The 16,785-nt window shown below is 34.8% G+C and overlaps 3 protein-coding genes and 1 long non-coding RNA gene across 12 annotated transcripts; 2 read left to right on the forward strand and 2 right to left on the reverse strand.

Moving 5' to 3' along the window:
• Positions 1 to 1,466: 1,466 nt before the first annotated feature.
• aurA (aurora A) lies at positions 1,467 to 6,941 on the forward strand. Of its 5 annotated transcripts, none has more exons than XM_064357138.1 (5): positions 1,467 to 2,270; positions 2,341 to 2,423; positions 2,470 to 2,793; positions 2,842 to 4,032; positions 6,247 to 6,941. In XM_064357138.1, exons 4-5 carry the CDS (start codon positions 3,606 to 3,608, stop codon positions 6,786 to 6,788), a joined length of 969 nt encoding a protein of 322 aa, XP_064213208.1. In that variant the 5' UTR covers positions 1,467 to 2,270; positions 2,341 to 2,423; positions 2,470 to 2,793; positions 2,842 to 3,605; the 3' UTR covers positions 6,789 to 6,941. The 5 variants fall into 5 exon arrangements, with proteins under 5 accessions (XP_064213208.1, XP_064213196.1, XP_064213174.1 ...); XM_064357126.1 differs by having other exon boundaries at positions 2,487 to 2,793; XM_064357104.1 differs by having other exon boundaries at positions 1,467 to 2,014; positions 2,078 to 2,793.
• OXA1L (OXA1L mitochondrial inner membrane protein) lies at positions 6,928 to 10,207 on the reverse strand. Its single transcript, XM_963320.4, has 7 exons — positions 10,054 to 10,207; positions 9,868 to 9,963; positions 9,737 to 9,814; positions 9,208 to 9,690; positions 8,964 to 9,128; positions 8,646 to 8,913; positions 6,928 to 7,130 (listed from the first exon to the last, which is right to left on the reverse strand). The coding sequence occupies exons 1-7, from the start codon at positions 10,117 to 10,119 to the stop codon at positions 6,976 to 6,978; spliced, it is 1,311 nt and encodes a 436-aa protein (XP_968413.1). The 5' UTR covers positions 10,120 to 10,207; the 3' UTR covers positions 6,928 to 6,975.
• Positions 10,208 to 12,024: 1,817 nt separating this feature from the next.
• Positions 12,025 to 13,127, forward strand: LOC135266332 (uncharacterized). The gene is made up of 2 exons (XR_010334311.1): positions 12,025 to 12,417; positions 12,473 to 13,127. It is a non-coding gene; the product is annotated as an uncharacterized LOC135266332 (long non-coding RNA).
• Positions 12,429 to 16,690, reverse strand: LOC107398865 (uncharacterized). Of its 5 annotated transcripts, XR_010334304.1 has the most exons (7): positions 16,572 to 16,690; positions 15,292 to 15,635; positions 14,903 to 15,121; positions 14,587 to 14,685; positions 14,439 to 14,522; positions 13,323 to 14,376; positions 12,429 to 12,778 (listed from the first exon to the last, which is right to left on the reverse strand). XR_010334304.1 is itself a non-coding variant. In XM_064356857.1 (6 exons), exons 2-5 carry the CDS (start codon positions 15,168 to 15,170, stop codon positions 13,748 to 13,750), a joined length of 1,080 nt encoding a protein of 359 aa, XP_064212927.1. In that variant the 5' UTR covers positions 15,171 to 15,176; positions 15,292 to 15,522; the 3' UTR covers positions 12,429 to 12,778; positions 13,323 to 13,747. The 5 variants fall into 5 exon arrangements, 2 of the variants coding, with proteins under 2 accessions (XP_064212927.1, XP_064212928.1); XR_010334303.1 differs by having other exon boundaries at positions 14,587 to 14,735; positions 14,903 to 15,635; XR_010334305.1 differs by lacking the exon at positions 16,572 to 16,690 and having other exon boundaries at positions 15,354 to 15,367.
• Positions 16,691 to 16,785: the final 95 nt, after the last annotated feature.

The following is a 16,785-nucleotide window of genomic DNA, read 5'->3' on the forward strand; positions in this document are numbered from 1 at the left end:
CATAGAATATAGTAGTTATAGAAAATCAAGTAACACGTAATTCACTGGTTGTCAAAATTTCGATAATAGCGCCATATCTTGGTAGTATGAGGAACTAAAATTGGCGGCAAATTTAAATATTTTATTATTTATACAATTAATTTAATTTTTTTATTTTTTTACAATTTAAACACACATAACCGATTTTATTGAAAATCGGTTAAATGTGTTTAATTGCAAAATTTTGTTAGTATTATAAATATAAAGAAAAAATAAATACAATGAATGAAAATAATTTATTAATGAATTAACGTTTCACAAATTATGAAAACATGAATTATAAGAAATAAATGTCGTGTTTGGCTTCCATATATTAATTTGGCGACTTCCTCACCCTCAAAAACCGGTTATTTAACATTATTTTGAAACTTGGAAAAAAATTAAAGAACTAAATAAGTAAATACGGACTCCAATAAGGTACCATTGGAGTTTTAGACATGTGCCCAATTCAATTTTCACAGAAAAGTAGTGTTTTTAATAGTTTGTGCAAACGTTTCTTGTATGTTTTCGTGTTGGTTGTAGACCCACGTAGATGACTTTACAACAAATTTACTTATATGAACTTATTATGAGTAAGAGGTTTTTCTGATTTTAATGTAAGGACTCCACTTTGGTGGAGTCCTTACATTGAAACTTAACGGTAAAAAGGAGGGAGTTCAAGATACGTTTTTGTGGCTTTTGTACAAATGAATGAATGAACGAGTGTATTAAATAAAAGACACTATGTGCAAGGGAGAAGTCTTAAACGGTGTCCATCATATATGTCCACTCAAAAAATGAAATTTGGTTTAAATTCTCGAAGTTATTTTTGGAGATGCACTGTTTCCAGAATCATGTGTTCCAGCCAGCCAGAAGTTGTTTAATAAACGTTGTAGGTTGCCTTTTAAGTGTATAATAGGTCCACACCAGAGCTGGAGATGTATTACATAGTATTTTTGATGGCAAAAAAATCCCGACTTACCAAATTTTAGCCTTCAAAAGGTCTAAACTTAAATGTTTTTGAGATTACTTTAGGAGTAGATAACACCAACAAACGAATTCAAATAAGAATAAAAAGAGAAAACCACGAACACAACACGTAGCAGAATAATTCAAATTGGATATTGAAACATTTAAAATTGAAAAAACTTTTTGACATCGTTGAATGCAGTGTGACATTGCTCGCCAAAGGTTGCTTAATATTTTGGATTTTTGGATAAATTCGTGGATTTAATTTGAAATCACACTACCAAAAGATGGCATAAGTAGTTTCTATTAACGACCGTGCCACGTACCCCAAATTTACAGAAATCTGCATAGATAACGCACGTGGCGCCGCATGTTGATAGTATGATTTAATAAACCATTTCTCCTATGCCGCTTGACTAACCCTGGTCGTGGGTCAGGATTCAGTTATTTGATTTACTTTAATTTTAGACACAATCGTTGAAAATAAACATAATGTCAGACGAATTACATTTTACTTATAACATTTAATAAATATCAAGACAATCAAGACTTACCTGTTAATCGATGCACAACACGCTCACGACGCTCACACGCTGCTACAAGGTGTCAACTGTCAACCACAGAACAAGGGTTAGTTCAAACCGCTGCCAACGGTCGCACGCAAAAACCCTAACCCGGTCCCAAATCCGGGGAAATGAAAATTTCCGGGAAAAACAACCGGAACTTGGCAACAATAAATCAAGTGACGTTTCGTACTTGTCTTTTTTTCCAAAACAAATGTCATAGTCACAATGCGAGAAAATAAGTGCTAAAGATCGGTTCGTTTTCTCATAAGATGGAAAATCCTCTAACCAAAAGTGAGGAGAAGAAGTTCGGGTACCCCAAAGTACGAGATTCGGACGTTAAAAATGAAAAACCCAAAGTCGAAGTTAGGCGCTTGCAGTACGACCCTAACCCTAAGGTCGGGGACTGGAAAAAGACGTGCTCGCCCAGCTGTTGCCCCTCGTTATCGGGCGAAGAACGCCTGGTTTGTATAATTTGATTCGATTTTGGGACCAATTTTCAAAAACGCAACTTGGCCACACTGTAGGGCGGCGTTGCCGGGTTGTGCCCTGGCGCACTTTCCGCAAGTTTATCGAACAGCTGGTAGGATTACGTAATTTGCGATAATATCCAACAAATGTGCTTTGTTGTCCCGATTAGGGAAAAAAATCAGTGATAAGTGGTACAGGGACTTGGAAATAGGCACCAAGTGGGGTCGCTGATGTGGCAATGCCATCTAGGTATATTGTATCAGAATGGCACAAACTACGTAAATTTGTATTACAAGAAAACAAAATAACTTGTTTTTAGATGTTCACACCTTTAATAAATTTTTTTGGTAAAGTTGTCTTTTTCGCCTATTTTTTCTGTGATGTCCGAAAAGGGGTGATCAGGTAATAATCCGTTTTGACCTGATAAGATGCGGTGCCGAATTTCTAGGACTCGAACACGTAAAGAGAGGGTGCCCGGTATTTGGGGATTCAATAGTGCCCAATTTATGCACGCCTGTTATCATAACTCGCCTGTTTTGGTAATAATATTGTCCGATTTTGGGAAATAGAAAATAAAGATGCAATAAATGATAATTTACTGGACACCCTTCACAGAATTCTTGTGAAAAACATTTTAACAAAACACATGGGCGGTTTATGGTTTATGGTTTACGGTCCTTTTAAGCAAACGCCGCCTGATGCGCAAAATAGCTTTAAACCGTTTGTTGTCGGTGGAGAAAAGGAGAGCTAGGGATCATAAACTAAATGAGGGGTACGTACATTTCGTTCATGAAAAATTATTTAAAATTGGAACTCGTAGTAAACGATTCTACCGAAAATTCTTTTCACTTATCACACAGTTGTGTAATTATAATTAATGAAAACAGTGATAGTACCAAGTTGATTGTAGTCTGACTGTTCATGTAAAGCTCTAATAAATTGAGTATAAATGATAATCTGTTAGCAGGCCCGGTAATTCAGCCTGATTTATTTCCGATTTTAATTCAATTTCGGATATATTTTTTAACATTGTTCCGACAACTAAAAGGCCATAATTTTATTTTTGAAAAATGTCTTTTTTATTGTTGAATTGGTGGTCAAAAGGGCATTGTGTGACAAAACCGATTTCGGGGTGAAATGGGGCGATAGTGCATTTGCGGAGCTATAAATATTGAAATTAGGTGAAAAAGTGGGAAAAATTAAGAAGCAATTTGTGGTAAATAATTGAGTTTTTCGCTATTAGCAAAGTGACTTTCTTAAAATGTCATTTTTAAGAGGGTGTTTAGTGTTTTTTCGGATTTTTATTTTATTAAACGGTTTCAAAGCTGACAACCAAACATACATCTACGCAAATTGAAACGTATTTTGCTAGTGTGAAACTGGCTTCATGTTCGGGTTTCTTCGGAATTTCGAGGAGCTGGTTTGGGGAGCTGTCTTCACACAAATTTGTTTTGGGTTTTTCGTGTTGGAGTGTTGGCAGTTGAAAAACCGTTGACTTACGAAGTGACAATTCAAATTCGAACTTATCACAAGTTGAAATTGTGCAAAAGTGTTAAGTCGGAGTGAAGTGTTTTTGTTGTAAATATGTCCCAAAGGAAGGCCCCCGTGTGCCAAAACAAGGAGAACAACGTTCCGCGCGCCGCGGCGAAAAAGGGCCCCCCGGCGCAAAAGGGGGCTCTCTCCGAGAACAAGGCCCAGAAGGGGGCTGCAAGTGACACGGCTCAGGAGAGTTCGAAGGGGCGGCGTTGGACCTTGGCGGACTTCGATATCGGGAAGCCCCTCGGGCGTGGTAAATTCGGAAACGTGTACTTAGCTCGCGAAAAACAGTCGAAATTTGTCGTTGCGCTTAAAGTGCTGTTCAAAAGTGCGATCAAAGACTTCAATAACGAGCACCAAGTGCGGAGGGAAATCGAGATTCAGTCGCACTTGAGACACAACAATATTCTGCGAATGTATGGCTATTTTCACGACGAGTCGAGGGTCTACATAATACTGGAATACGCCCCCAATGGTAAGCCCCCACGTACAGTGGTCCAAACTGCTCAAAACCCGCCAGAAATTGGTGAAATCATTAAATTTCATGTGTTTTATTAACAAAAAAACACATTTAAATTGGGGCTCAATAAACAATGAATGAAAAACAAGAGTTATTCGGAAAAATCTTCTAAAAGAAGAGCCTTCTGAAAGTTGCAAACTAAGCATTTTTGAATGATTTCAGTAAATGGTTGAGAAAGATTTATAAAATTTGTGGGTTAGTTATTACATTAAGTTAAATGGGGAACAAAGTTACTACTAAAAGCTGTCTTAACTAAAATAAAACCATTAACTACTATTTTAAAAAAACGTCTTGAGGTCAATACATTGGATACGGAAAAGTGGCTGACTATTATAAACTAAATAAAAACAATTTAAAACAATAAAATTTGTTTTTTCCATTCCCAAAAAAAAATATTTTCAATGTTGAAAAATCTGGAATGACGAGAGTAAGCTTTGAATTATCAGTGTTAAGAAGACTTTAAACTAAAATTTTTAATTTATGGTGCACTGAATTTGAAGGCAAAAAAATGTTGGTTTTTGTTACCAAATTAAATGAAAATGTATTTTCACTGTTTATTTGTTATGTCAGTAAAACTATTTCGCATTGTTTTGTAATATTATATTATATGAAAGTAGATTTAATTTTTATACTTTTTTTTACGAAATTTATTTTGATAAAACTTTGTAAATCGGTAAAAAAAGTCATGTCATATATACGAGAAATTATTATATTGAAAGTTATTACTAAAGTTCGGATTCCTAGCATTTTGCTAATTAAGCTTTTCTTTTTCAAATGAACCAATTTTCTTAACTTTTATTTGTCAGTTTGGCTAAAAAACTATGCTTTTATGCCAAAAAGCGTTTTTTCTGCTATTTTTATGCTAAGGTTGATAATTCTCAAGTTTTTTCAGTGTTAATATTATATAATAGTTTTAATTTTTCAAACTAATGAACATTTTGAGACGTCTTGGCGAAAAGTTTGACGAATGAAATTCAACAAAGTTGAAAACAGAATTTTTAAAAAATCGTCCTCGAATTTTTTTTGTACTAACAATTTTTTTAATAAAGGTTTGTTTTTGTAAAATATTTGATAAATAAATTTTATTTTGAATAGCACTGAAGTTTTCTTTAAAAAATGAATTAAAAAACTAGTTTTCTCCATTCATTCGAATCAATATTTTCATTGATAAAAAATCTATGGAATGACAACAGAAACACCTAAGCTCGACGTTTTTGTGATTTTATAAAAAAAACAAAAAAAATGGTTTAGACTACAAAGTTGAATGAAAAATTTATATTTATGAGTTTTTTGACATATTATTTATTTGTTGTATTTAAATGTGTAATATTGTGTATAAAAGCAGATTCATTTTTCACTTTTTTATTACTAAATCTATTTTTGTTAGCTATATATTGTTATTATTCTTACTATTATTTTGGGTTTGAAAAAAATCAAGGTGGCTGCGCTATTTAGAATTTAAATAGTCTGTTTTTTGGCATTTATCAAAATCTAACGAAAAAAGGGACCTTTTAACACAAATATTTTTTTTCAATTAAAATTAAAATTTCGAGTTTTTAGTTAAAAAAAAGTGAAAAAGAACATTTTTTTGACCTAATTTTTTCTGGTCGAAGACGTGCTTCATGTTTTCCTAAAAACGAAGAATTTTAAATTTGTTGATAAAAAACTAATTAAAATTAAATAATGTTCATTTTTTTAATTGTCCGCCAGTTAAAGCGAATTCACAACAAAAAAATAAAAAATTAATCGTTAAAAAAAATAAAAAAATTACGTGATTTTAAACATACAGAATTTTAGACAAAAAGGTAAATTTTTACCATAGAAACGTGATTAAAAAATTACCATCTTTTTTGTTTTTTGTAAGTTTGAGCGCATAGAACATGCTTAAACATTCAAAAGAACTCAAGAATAATGTAGTTTTCAACATAAATACCTGTGGGTGATTTTCTAGCCAGTTTGAACAAAATATCGCTAAAAAAATTACGTTGTCTTCCAATTTTTTTGAAGAAAAACATCGCGGTATTTTTGTTCCAATACAGTTTTTTTAGGAATTTTTTGCATCGTTGTTTTAGAAATCAATTAATTAAATTAAAAGAACATTTCGGGGGTGTTTTCCCCACTTTGGACCACTGTGCCCCCACTTTCCACCTTGATAACCCCCCTGTTTAGGCACATGCTACAAGGCGCTGCAAGCAGCCCCCAACAGGCGCTTCCCGGAGGAGACATGCGCCCGCTACATCCGCCAAATTGCGGACGCTCTCAGTTACTGCCACACGAAGAAAGTCATTCACAGAGACATAAAACCGGAGAACTTGCTACTTTGTGCCCAAGGCCAAATCAAAATCGCTGATTTTGGGTGGTCTGTACACGCCCCCTCCTCCCGTAGGACTACTCTCTGTGGCACCCTTGATTACCTCCCGCCTGAAATGGTCGTGGGGCAAACACACAACGAAAAAGTGGATTTGTGGAGTTTGGGCGTTTTGTGTTTTGAATTTCTGACAGGGAAGCCCCCATTTGAAGCGCCCACGTTCGAGGAGACGTACCGGAATATCAGCAAGGCCTACTACAAGTTTCCGCCGTATGTCTCCGAGGGGGCGCAAGATTTGATTAGGAAATTGCTTGTAGTTAATCCAAATGAAAGGCTTGAGCTGAGTCAAGTGATGAAACATCCGTGGATTGTCTCGCACACAGAGGAGAAGAGTAGTCAATAATTGTGATTTTTATTTAAGATTAGACTAAACACTGTTTTGTGTTTTTTTCTAGACTGTTTTTTGCCATTTTATGTGTACATTTATTCTTTCATTTGGGTTAGTTTTTAATTATTATTATTTTAAATATAAGTTGAGAATGTTCATAAAACTAAATTATTTATTTGTTTACCTAAATCCGTAACAAATTTTACCGTTTTTTGGCACTAATCGCCGATGAAGTCTGTTTTGTTGGGTCGTATTTGTAAGTCTTGACAATGGGGCCACGTCCAGCTTTTTGAAATTGCATTTCGTCTATTCTTTGACGTTCCTCCAATTCGCGTGTGATTTTTAAGTTAGTCCACGCTGTAAAACACAAATTAAAAAGTAACACGTGAAAATAATCACTTTCTATATAAAACAGCTTAAACATTCAATTGATGAATAAAAATACCAGTTTAAGAAAACCTGCGCGAAAAAAAATTGGTTTTTAGCTCAAAAAATGGTAAAAATGATAACATTCTTTTCAGAAATATGCAATTTTTCGGTTTCTTTGAGTTAAATTTAGTAAAATAAATGATTTTTTAATCTCGAAAAAAGAAAATTGTAACACCATTTTTGACCGGTCTTTAGAAACGTAGTTAAGAATGAAAATAAAATAAAAATATCGAATTTATACTAAAAACACTTATTTAAACGCTCAAACGAATTAAAATTCGATAAACAAGCTGGCGAAAAAATTGCTTCTTAACTCGAAAAATAGTAAAAATTATGCTATTCTTTACAGAAATATGCTATTTTTCAATGTATTTAAGTCAAATCCAGCAAAATGAGTGTTTTTTTGGTTTTTTTTGCTCAAAAGCAAGTTTAAAAAGTGTTCTTTTTAATTTTAATTTTTTCGGGCAAAACCTACCGGAAAGTATGAATTTTTAGCTCACGTTTTGCTCAACAAATGGGAAAAATTACTTCATTTTAGAGTTAAATACATGATTTATTAGCGTGTTTATACAAAATTTCGTCACAAAACGGCGAAGTTTTGACAAAAAAGTGAATAATTAGCTTAGAAACATGGTTAAAAATAACATTCGAAAAGATCTTGCTTAAGTACTCAAAAGGAATAAAAAATAACATACTTTTCAACAGAAATGTGTGATTTTTCCTTCAGTTTGAACAAAACTGGAAACAAATTGGTGTTTAGTTCGAAAAAAAAAAAGAAAATGAATGGCATTCTTTACTGAAATATACAATTTTTTAGTTTATTCGAGTGAAATCCAGCAAAATTATAGTAGTAACAATAATAATAATTTAAATTTAACGTCAAAGTGTAGTATTTTTGGCTTAGGAAAAATTATTTTTCACCAGTTTGTGCAAATTTATAACAAAAATTTTGAAAAGTAATATAATTTTAAACTTAAATCGGCGATTTCTTGGCCACTTTGAAAACAATTCCACGAAAAAGTTTGGTTTTTAGCTCGAAAAATAGTGAAATAACGTCATTTTTACAGAAATAACCACTTTGTTCGAGTGAAATATAGCAAACTAAGCTAGTTTTTAGCGAAAAAAGTTGGTTTAATACGTGATATAAGGAAATATAGCAAAAAATAATCTCCTGAATCAATTCTCGCCTAAGATCGAGTTTAAAGGTAAAATTGTTTTCGACATAAAGATAATTTTTTTTGTCCAAAACCTCAAAACTATAAATTATGTAAAAATTTAAAAAAACTATTCAATTACGAAAATATTGCGAATTTTTAGGGGAAAAAGAATCATACTTTAGCACTTAAAAAGGGAACAATGTCATTATTCTCGACCGAGTTCTAAGTAATATTATTATTAAAAAAATATTCAATGATAAGAAAAGAAATTAATTTTCAAACTTACAATCCTTCAAGCCCTCCGTGAACCCTTTGGGCTTCATTGGCAAATTCTTATGCGTGACCATTGGCTCAATTTTGAAAAAATTCCTCACTTTTGGAATTTTCAAAAATCCAACTTGGAGCAACGAAATAAAATTCGAAGACACCCAATAGCACAAAATAGCCCCCGGAAAATTAATTGTGAAGGGAAGGACAATTACAGGAACGGCCCTCAACACGTATTTCATCGTTTGCAAATTCTGTGATGACAGTTTCGCTGTATCTGTACCCAACTAAAAAATTAAATTAAATAAAAATAATAATAATGAAAAATTAAGTGTACCTCAATTGTGGCAAAAAGTGTGGCACTTGTGATCAGAGGCATCAAAAAATACTGATCAGGAACTGTCAAATCAGTAAACCACCACAGCCCCCCTGTCCTCAAGCTCTCAATCGGGACATTGGACATCTCCCTCAAAGCCATGAAAAATGACACGAAAACGGGCATCTAAAAATTATTTCATTGATTTATCCCAAAATATCTGCCCAAAATTCAGTTTTTTCTACAGCACCCACAGTCAACGTACCTGTGCTAGAGGCACTATCATATTTTTAAGCGGATTCAACTGTTTCTCCTTCATAAAAATCATCAACTCTTGCGAATATCTCGCCACCTCCAACTGATTCCCTGACTGTCTAGCTTCGGTCATCTTCAGCTGAATTGCCTGCAGCTGTGGCATGTAATTGTTCATTTTAGCCGCATTTCTCTGCGCTATTATAACCAAAGGAAACAAACAAATGCGAATAACTAGCGTTCCTATGACTATTGCCTCCCACCACGGCACCCCCAGATTTATATGGAGGTACTCGAAGCACGTCTGTGCGATCCCGACCGGTGTCTTGCCCCCCAGCCCCAAGGAGGCAAAAGTGGGCTCACCTAACGCATTCACTTGACTGACTATTTCCGAAACTGTCTCTGCGGCTTCGGGGGGCACCGGTGGGGGCTCAGGGATCGGCTCTACGACCACTGACGACGCTGCCACACCACTGGAAGCCCAAAATACGTTCCTCTGGAAAGTGCGGTTATGTTTACAATTTCGCACGAAATTCACAAACCTTGTTAATAAACTTGTCCTGAATTGAGGAAATTGTCGTGGTCCATGTTTTAATCAAGTGGGACCTAGCTACAAGCCCCTGTAATTAAATTATGGGTGATTTTATCGGTGACATAACCTAACTTTTTTTACTTTGTTTTTTTCGAAGTAGGTGGGGGTTGATGAAGGGGGCGCACTAGAATTGTCGAGTTTTTCAACTGTTGTGGCCCCATACTTGGGTTTAATTTTCTAAAAAAACGGAAAATTAAAAATAGACAACCTCACATTTTTGCGTTTTGGCCAATTAATTCCGCAAGGAAGCAAGGCAACGTTTTTTACCTGTGCCCCCTTGAGGGACCTAGCGAAGGCTTTATATTGCGAGACTAAGTTTGTTCTATTAAACATTTTTTAAATAATTATAATTAATAATAAACCAACACCACCGGGTTATGTAGGTGGCGCTGCGAATTTGTGTGAAGACAGCTCCCCAAACCAGCTCCTCGAAATTCCGAAGAAACCCGAACATGAAGCCAGTTTCACACTAGCAAAATACGTTTCAATTTGCGTAGATGTATGTTTGGTTGAATAGAATAAAAATCCGAAAAAACACTAAACACCCTCTTAAAAATGACATTTTAAGAAAGTCACTTTCCTAGAATAATACTTTTATAGAAGCGGAACATAATGGTTGGTAATGAATTCCTAGCTGGAGCCATCTAGCCGCATCATCACGTACTAAAAATGGCGCGAATTTAAAATAATCCCGATTACTTTGTATTTTTTTAATTTTTGCTCACGTCAAAATGATGTCAAAACCTTATCAAATACAATTATTATGAAAATTTTCTAATTGTATTTGAAAAGGTGGATACACAGACAGCACAGATGGAAGAATTTTACCCAACATGACACGATCACATTTTATATTAAAGATATTTATTAAATCCATTATGTTTACAAAACAAAATAGTCGTGACCGTATCGATGATAAAGACATACTTGCAATCAGCCAAACTGGCACCTTATGTTTGTAACTTCCGTCTATGGGAGTCACCTCGCAGTGTGACTCACTTGCGGTTCGGTCTCAAAAAACTCACTTTTGGGAAAAACGCACCTATCTACGAAAACCTTCTGGAGCTCATTACTACGTTATATTTTTGGAGATCATGTTGTTCCTAACCGATAGTAGGCAATAGTCTAACCCAAACACGACACCTTGAACCACTATCTTAATAAAACTTTGAAAAATTAACGTGAAATTATAAAAAATAAACTCAAATTTTGTTGACGTTTGTGAAATTTTTACTTGTCAGCCGCGCATCGGTACCACGTTTTTCTTCAATAATCTGAAATTTTAAATCCGCCAATAGGACTTCTTTTTCCCGTAAAACACTAAGGCCATCTATCCGCATCATCAGTAAAACCTATTTCAGTGAGGGTTCGATTTGGCTATATCAGTTCGGCATGCCTGGTCACTTTGCTAATAGCGAAAAACTCAATTATTTACCACAAATTGCTTCTTAATTTTTCCCACTTTTTCACCTAATTTCAATATTTATAGCTCCGCAAATGCACTATTGCAGTTTTCGCCCCACTTCACCCCGAAATCGGTTTTGTCACACAATGCCCTTTTGACCACCAATTCAACAATAAAAAAGACGTTTTTTAAAAATAAAATTATGGCCTTTTAGTTGTCGGAACAATGTTAAAAAAATTTATCTTGTCCAGCTCCGCAAATGCACTTTTCTTTTTAAAAAACGTCTTTTTTATTGTTGAATTGGTGGTCAAAAGGGCATTGTGTGACAAAACCGATTTCGGGGTGAAATGGGGCGAAAACTGCAATAGTGCATTTGCGGAGCTGGACAACATAACAATTTTTAACATTGTTCCGACAACTAAAAGGCCATAATTTTCTTTTTAAAAAACGTCTTTTTTATTGTTGAATTGGTGGTCAAAAGGGCATTGTGTGACAAAACCGATTTCGGGGTGAAATGGGGCGAAAACTGAAATAGTGCATTTGCGGAGCTGGACAACATAACAATTTTTAACATTGTTCCGACAACTAAAAGGCCGTGATTTTATCTTTAAAAAACGTCTTTTTTATTGTTGAATTGGTGGTCAAAAGGGCATTGTGTGACAAAACCGATTTCGGGGTGAAATGGGGCGAAAACTGAAATAGTGCATTTGCGGAGCTGGACAACATAACAATTTTTAACATTGTTCCGACAACTAAAAGGCCGTGATTTTATCTTTAAAAAACGTCTTTTTTATTGTTGAATTGGTGGTCAAAAGGGCATTGTGTGACAAAACCGATTTCGGGGTGAAATGGGGCGAAAACTGAAATAGTGCATTTGCGGAGCTATAAATATTGAAATTAGGTGAAAAAGTGGGAAAAATTAAAAAGCAGTTTGAGGTAAATAATTGAGTTTTTCGCTATTAGCAACGTGACTTTCTTAAAATGTCATTTTTAAGAGGGTGTTTAGTGTTTTTTCGGATTTTTATTTTATTAAACGGTTTCAAAGCTGACAACCAAACACACATCTACGCAAACTGAAACTTATTTTGCTAGTGTGAAACTGGCTTCATATTCGGGTTTCTTCGTAAATTCGCGGAGCTGGTTTGGGGAGCTGTCTTCACACAAATGTGGACGTAACAATGACAACAGTGTTGTTTTGTCACTCATCGTTCAACGTGTTACCGGAAGTATGTAGCAATTATTTGTTTAATCGTTTAATCAAAGCAAAAATTCTGATTACAGTTCGTTAGTGAGTCAATTCCTGGTGTTGAGCGCCGACCAAAAAGATAAGTATCTCTTCTTTTGTTAATATAACCTCATCTTTTTGATTGGTGTTTCTTTCTATTTTAAAGGCATTGGTCTCTGGGCTGGAGTGACGGATTTTTGATTTCTACTACTCAAGCGAACTTTAGTCATGGCTGGTTATCGCAAATATTCCTGCAAATACCCCGGATGCACCAGTGGTTATGTTCCCAACAAAGGACAGTCCAATAAGCATTTCTTCACCTTCCCTAAGAATCCAAAGCTTCAAGAATTGTGGAGGAATGCCTGCAAAATTGAGGATCCTGTAAGTTGAAAATTTTGGCGTTTTCTCTATTTAGGGTATTTCAGAATTTACTTTTAAGTTTCTTATTTGCGCTCGAGTGTGTCAGTGCACTGCATGTACCTCCTCGTGGTCGTAGCGTGGGCAACTGTTTGCTGACAGACAAGGTAAAAGTCATTGCAAAGCAGACCTTATTTTGTTTTAAGTCTCGAGCAGACAGGCAAAACATGCCAACACTGACTGATTTAATTTTTTGATAACTTTTGTATAATTAAGAAATAATACAATACTTTAATTTTTTGAAAAATTTAATTTGTTATGTTACTCAAGTGTACAATAAAAATGTTAACAAAGTCTGTGTTTTATTACCCCAAAACAACTTTTTTTGTAAGTTTCATTGCAAATTTTGTTTAAAATAAGTATAAAACGTTTTCATTTTGTTTAAAATGAAAATATATTTTTTTATTTTAAACAATTTGCAATGAAACTTGTAAGATAAAAATAATAAAAAACAATATAAAAGGAATTTATTCAAACGTGACGCTTTACCGTGGTAGTAACGCACTTCAGCACCAGAGGCGCTGGATTCTCGTGTTGCCAGTGATTTACTAGGGAATTATCACCACAAATCACACACTATAGATGGCTAACTGTAATGCATTTGAACGAAACTGAATGTCAGCGCCCTACAACGTTTGTTTGCAGTACTATAGGGTGAAGGGCGCGAACTTTAATAAATAAACTTTATTCATTGTCTAAAAACTTTAAATGCAAGTGAAAAGGCTAGTAGAAGAAAACAGAATGAATATATTAAAACAAATGTTTTGTAGCAATTGCTTTAAAAATATTCATTCCATTAACTTCAAAAAGCCTTTTGCACTGCACCTGCAAGGTTAGAAATTGTGGAAAAAAAAGACACTTCTGAATATGTATGTATTATTAAATCAATAAAACTTACATGATAAAACAATAAGTTAAATATTCCGTTTTTTTCTTTTAAGGTACATATTGTGGGCATGAACTTTGATAGGGTCCGTCGCACGTGAAGTTTTATTTTTTAAAAATTCGTTTCTGTTCCCTTTTAAAATCAAATTTATTTGTTTCGCCCAATAAAATAACATAACTCTAATTTGAAATTCAACAACACTATTGCCCAAAGTAGGATGTATGTTACAATTTAAAACATTAAAGTCAAGTTCACTATTTAGAAGTTCCCGTAAAAGGACAGAAATGAACTGTTTATAGCATATTCTAGGAATATAAAATAACAATCTACTGACACATTCTGATGTGACGAAATACAAATAGCTTCCAGGCTTTGTGAAAGTTGACAGGCGGTACTGTCTGGCTTCAATTACTGCCATCGGAATGTCACCATCAGAATGTGTCAGCATCTTGACACATTCTTCACATTGGCCATAGTTTTTTTCAACTTTTTCCGCTTCTCGCAATCGGTTCGTTAAGTTGCGTATCCTGTGTTGTTTTACAGCAGTTTGCCGAGCCCACTTGCCAACGAGCGCATAAAACTTTTTGCACCTTGGAGTTAAATCCTTGGCTCGCCTTGCACCTACAGCTTGTAATATCCCATGCCGCTTTCTACCATCTGAAATAACATTTATCCATATATAATATAAATACCTACAACAGGTAACATTAAAATTTTACCTGAAGATTTCGTTGGAAGATTAGGAGGAGTAAAAACTTCTTCTCTTGTGGCTGGAGATGTACCTGACGTGGACGATTGGACATCTAGTGATAAATTTATATTGAATATTGAATATAGTCACAGCCGCTATTGTAACAATTTTTTCACCTTGCAGAACAACTTGTGTAGAATCTAGATCTTTTGAAGTCCCAGGCAAAGGCTCTACCATAACAGCTGACAAGCTCACCTCCACCTCCTTGCCCAGCCCTAATTATGAGAGAAAATGCGACGTTGGCGTTTTTATAGTTTTCAAACATCTAAAATTTTCTTAGCTCTAATCATGACAAACATTGTATTTTCGGGGTTAATTGATAATCGTAACAGGCATGCTCAAGCATAGTTGCAATTAACAAAACTAATGTTAAAATAATGGCCAAAATTAACCCAGGATAAATAAAGCTCATTAATTAGATTTGCAACTCACTAGATAATTGCAGGCTTGGAATGGCGTCCTTCCGTAGCCCCCTCTTCGTACCAGGTACCCGGTAATACTCTTCAAAATGTATATCACACACAAACTTGTTGTAAAGCTCTGCTGTTGATAAAGTGGATAGTTTCGGACAACCAATATTTTGTACCCAAGAATTGCACAAATCGACGTCTTTAGGAAAACGATGTCGCTTACTGGTTGTATCATTACAACCTGGTACACAGCACTTAATTTTATACACTTTTGAAGAAGAAGGCTCCATCAATTACTGCAGTAGCAACAAAAGCGCGACCACGAATTATTTTATACACGTAAATGCGCGAACTTACTTATAATATGACTTAATTTTATAATTTAGAAAAACGTGGAAAAGCTAAGCTAACCTCGAAACGCACGTGTGGCCTCTTCAGGAGTCACAACGAAAAAGACCAAAAAAGACCCTAACCACCCTTAAACCTTGCGGCTGCAACATAGTTCAACCGAACTAACAGAAATTGTAGTTATCGGTTACGTTCAGTTGGCCACAATTAGCGCCTTCCAACGCATGTTTGCTGAAATTACAACTGGTTTGAATCACAGCTAAATTGTATTCAAGGTCATCTCATTTAAGTTTCCAATCTATAGTGTGTGATTTGTGATTATCACTTCTTAACCCTTACTGTTCTGTGGTTGACAGTTGACACCTTGTAGTTTCTACCGAAATTTTGCGGAATAACTGCATTTCTGTCTGTAAAACGTGCCAAAACAATAAAAAAACGCAAAAACAATGTATCTACTATTATCGACAAAAGTATTTTTTTATATTATTATTATTATGTTATAGCAAAATCTCGCAAAAACACTGTAATAATAGTTCAAAAACGTGCTAAAAACGCTCAAAAAAAATAAAAAAACATAACGTTGTATTTTCGGCTTATTCTTGACGCAAATTGGCTCAAAACAAGCCAAATTGAACGAAATAGTCATAATTTAGCCCAAATTTTGCGGTTTAAGTAATTTTTCAGCTAATTTTAAAAAAATTTCGAAAAAATTTCAAACACATGTTTCAAAAAAACAAAATTTTGTGTCTATTACAGCAATTTCCAAAAAAAATACTCAAAAAAAATCTAAAATATACTATTTTCGAGCAAATTTTGTGTTTTTTGTCTGTTTTTTTTTGGCAAAAGTTTATTCAAAAACAAGCTAAATCAAGCTCAAATTTAGTCTAATTTGGTATTTTTTCAGAAAGAAAAGTTTAAAAAAAACACCAAAATTTTTTACACAATTTAGTGCATTTCCAAGTTGTTTTTACCAAAATTTTGCAAAATAACTGCATTTCTGTTTGTAAAACGTGCCAAAACAATCGCAAAAACACAAAAATAATGCCATTTTCGATCTAATCTAGTATTTCCAGCCAATGAAAAACAAGTTACTAACACTCCGCCATTAAAGTAGCACCGGACCAAAATTTAGTTTTTCGGGTAAAACGGTTTAGTTAATTAATTAATTATAATTAATTAAAAATTCGTTTGAATTTCCCAATTAGGAGTATGATTAGGGCTTAAGGGTTGATCAATTTGTTTTATTTGAGAATACCAACCCGTGATTAGCGATCCCTGTAAATTCAACATCGAAAAATAGCCGCGCAAACCCATGCCTGCGATTGGCCCACCCCTGTATCTACCTGTCGCCACCTGTGAGGCGCGCCCTAAACTCCCCAGCTCATCGGCGGGCGGTCCGGAGTCAACCCAGCACGCACCCGCAGCCATTACGATTGCGCCGTTGCATTTCTGCCCGGTCTGTCACTCCGAAGTACACATTCCAAGTCTCTGGTTGACACCAGGCCCCTGAAAGTGTATACAAATTATGTGTTCACCGGGAGGGGTGGGGCAAAGGGG

This window comes from Tribolium castaneum, chromosome 1 (genome assembly GCF_031307605.1).
Source record: "Tribolium castaneum strain GA2 chromosome 1, icTriCast1.1, whole genome shotgun sequence".
Lineage (NCBI taxonomy): Eukaryota > Metazoa > Arthropoda > Insecta > Coleoptera > Tenebrionidae > Tribolium > Tribolium castaneum.

Coding starts and splice junctions, on each gene's coding strand:
- aurA (XM_064357082.1), top strand. CDS start 3,606: ATGTCCCAAAGGAAGGCCCCCGTGTGCCAAAACAAGGAGAACAACGTT. Junction 4,033..6,246: donor ACTGGAATACGCCCCCAATG/GTAAGCCCCCAC, acceptor CCCCCTGTTTAG/GCACATGCTACAAGGCGCTG.
- OXA1L (XM_963320.4), bottom strand. CDS start 10,119: ATGTTTAATAGAACAAACTTAGTCTCGCAATATAAAGCCTTCGCTAGG. Junction 9,815..9,867: donor CCTACTTCGAAAAAAACAAA/GTAAAAAAAGTT, acceptor ATTTAATTACAG/GGGCTTGTAGCTAGGTCCCA. Junction 7,131..8,645: donor CACGGAGGGCTTGAAGGATT/GTAAGTTTGAAA, acceptor TGTGTTTTACAG/CGTGGACTAACTTAAAAATC.
- LOC107398865 (XM_064356857.1), bottom strand. CDS start 15,170: ATGGAGCCTTCTTCTTCAAAAGTGTATAAAATTAAGTGCTGTGTACCA. Junction 14,686..14,902: donor TCCAAGCCTGCAATTATCTA/GTGAGTTGCAAA, acceptor TCTCATAATTAG/GGCTGGGCAAGGAGGTGGAG. Junction 14,377..14,438: donor TCTTCCAACGAAATCTTCAG/GTAAAATTTTAA, acceptor ATGTTATTTCAG/ATGGTAGAAAGCGGCATGGG.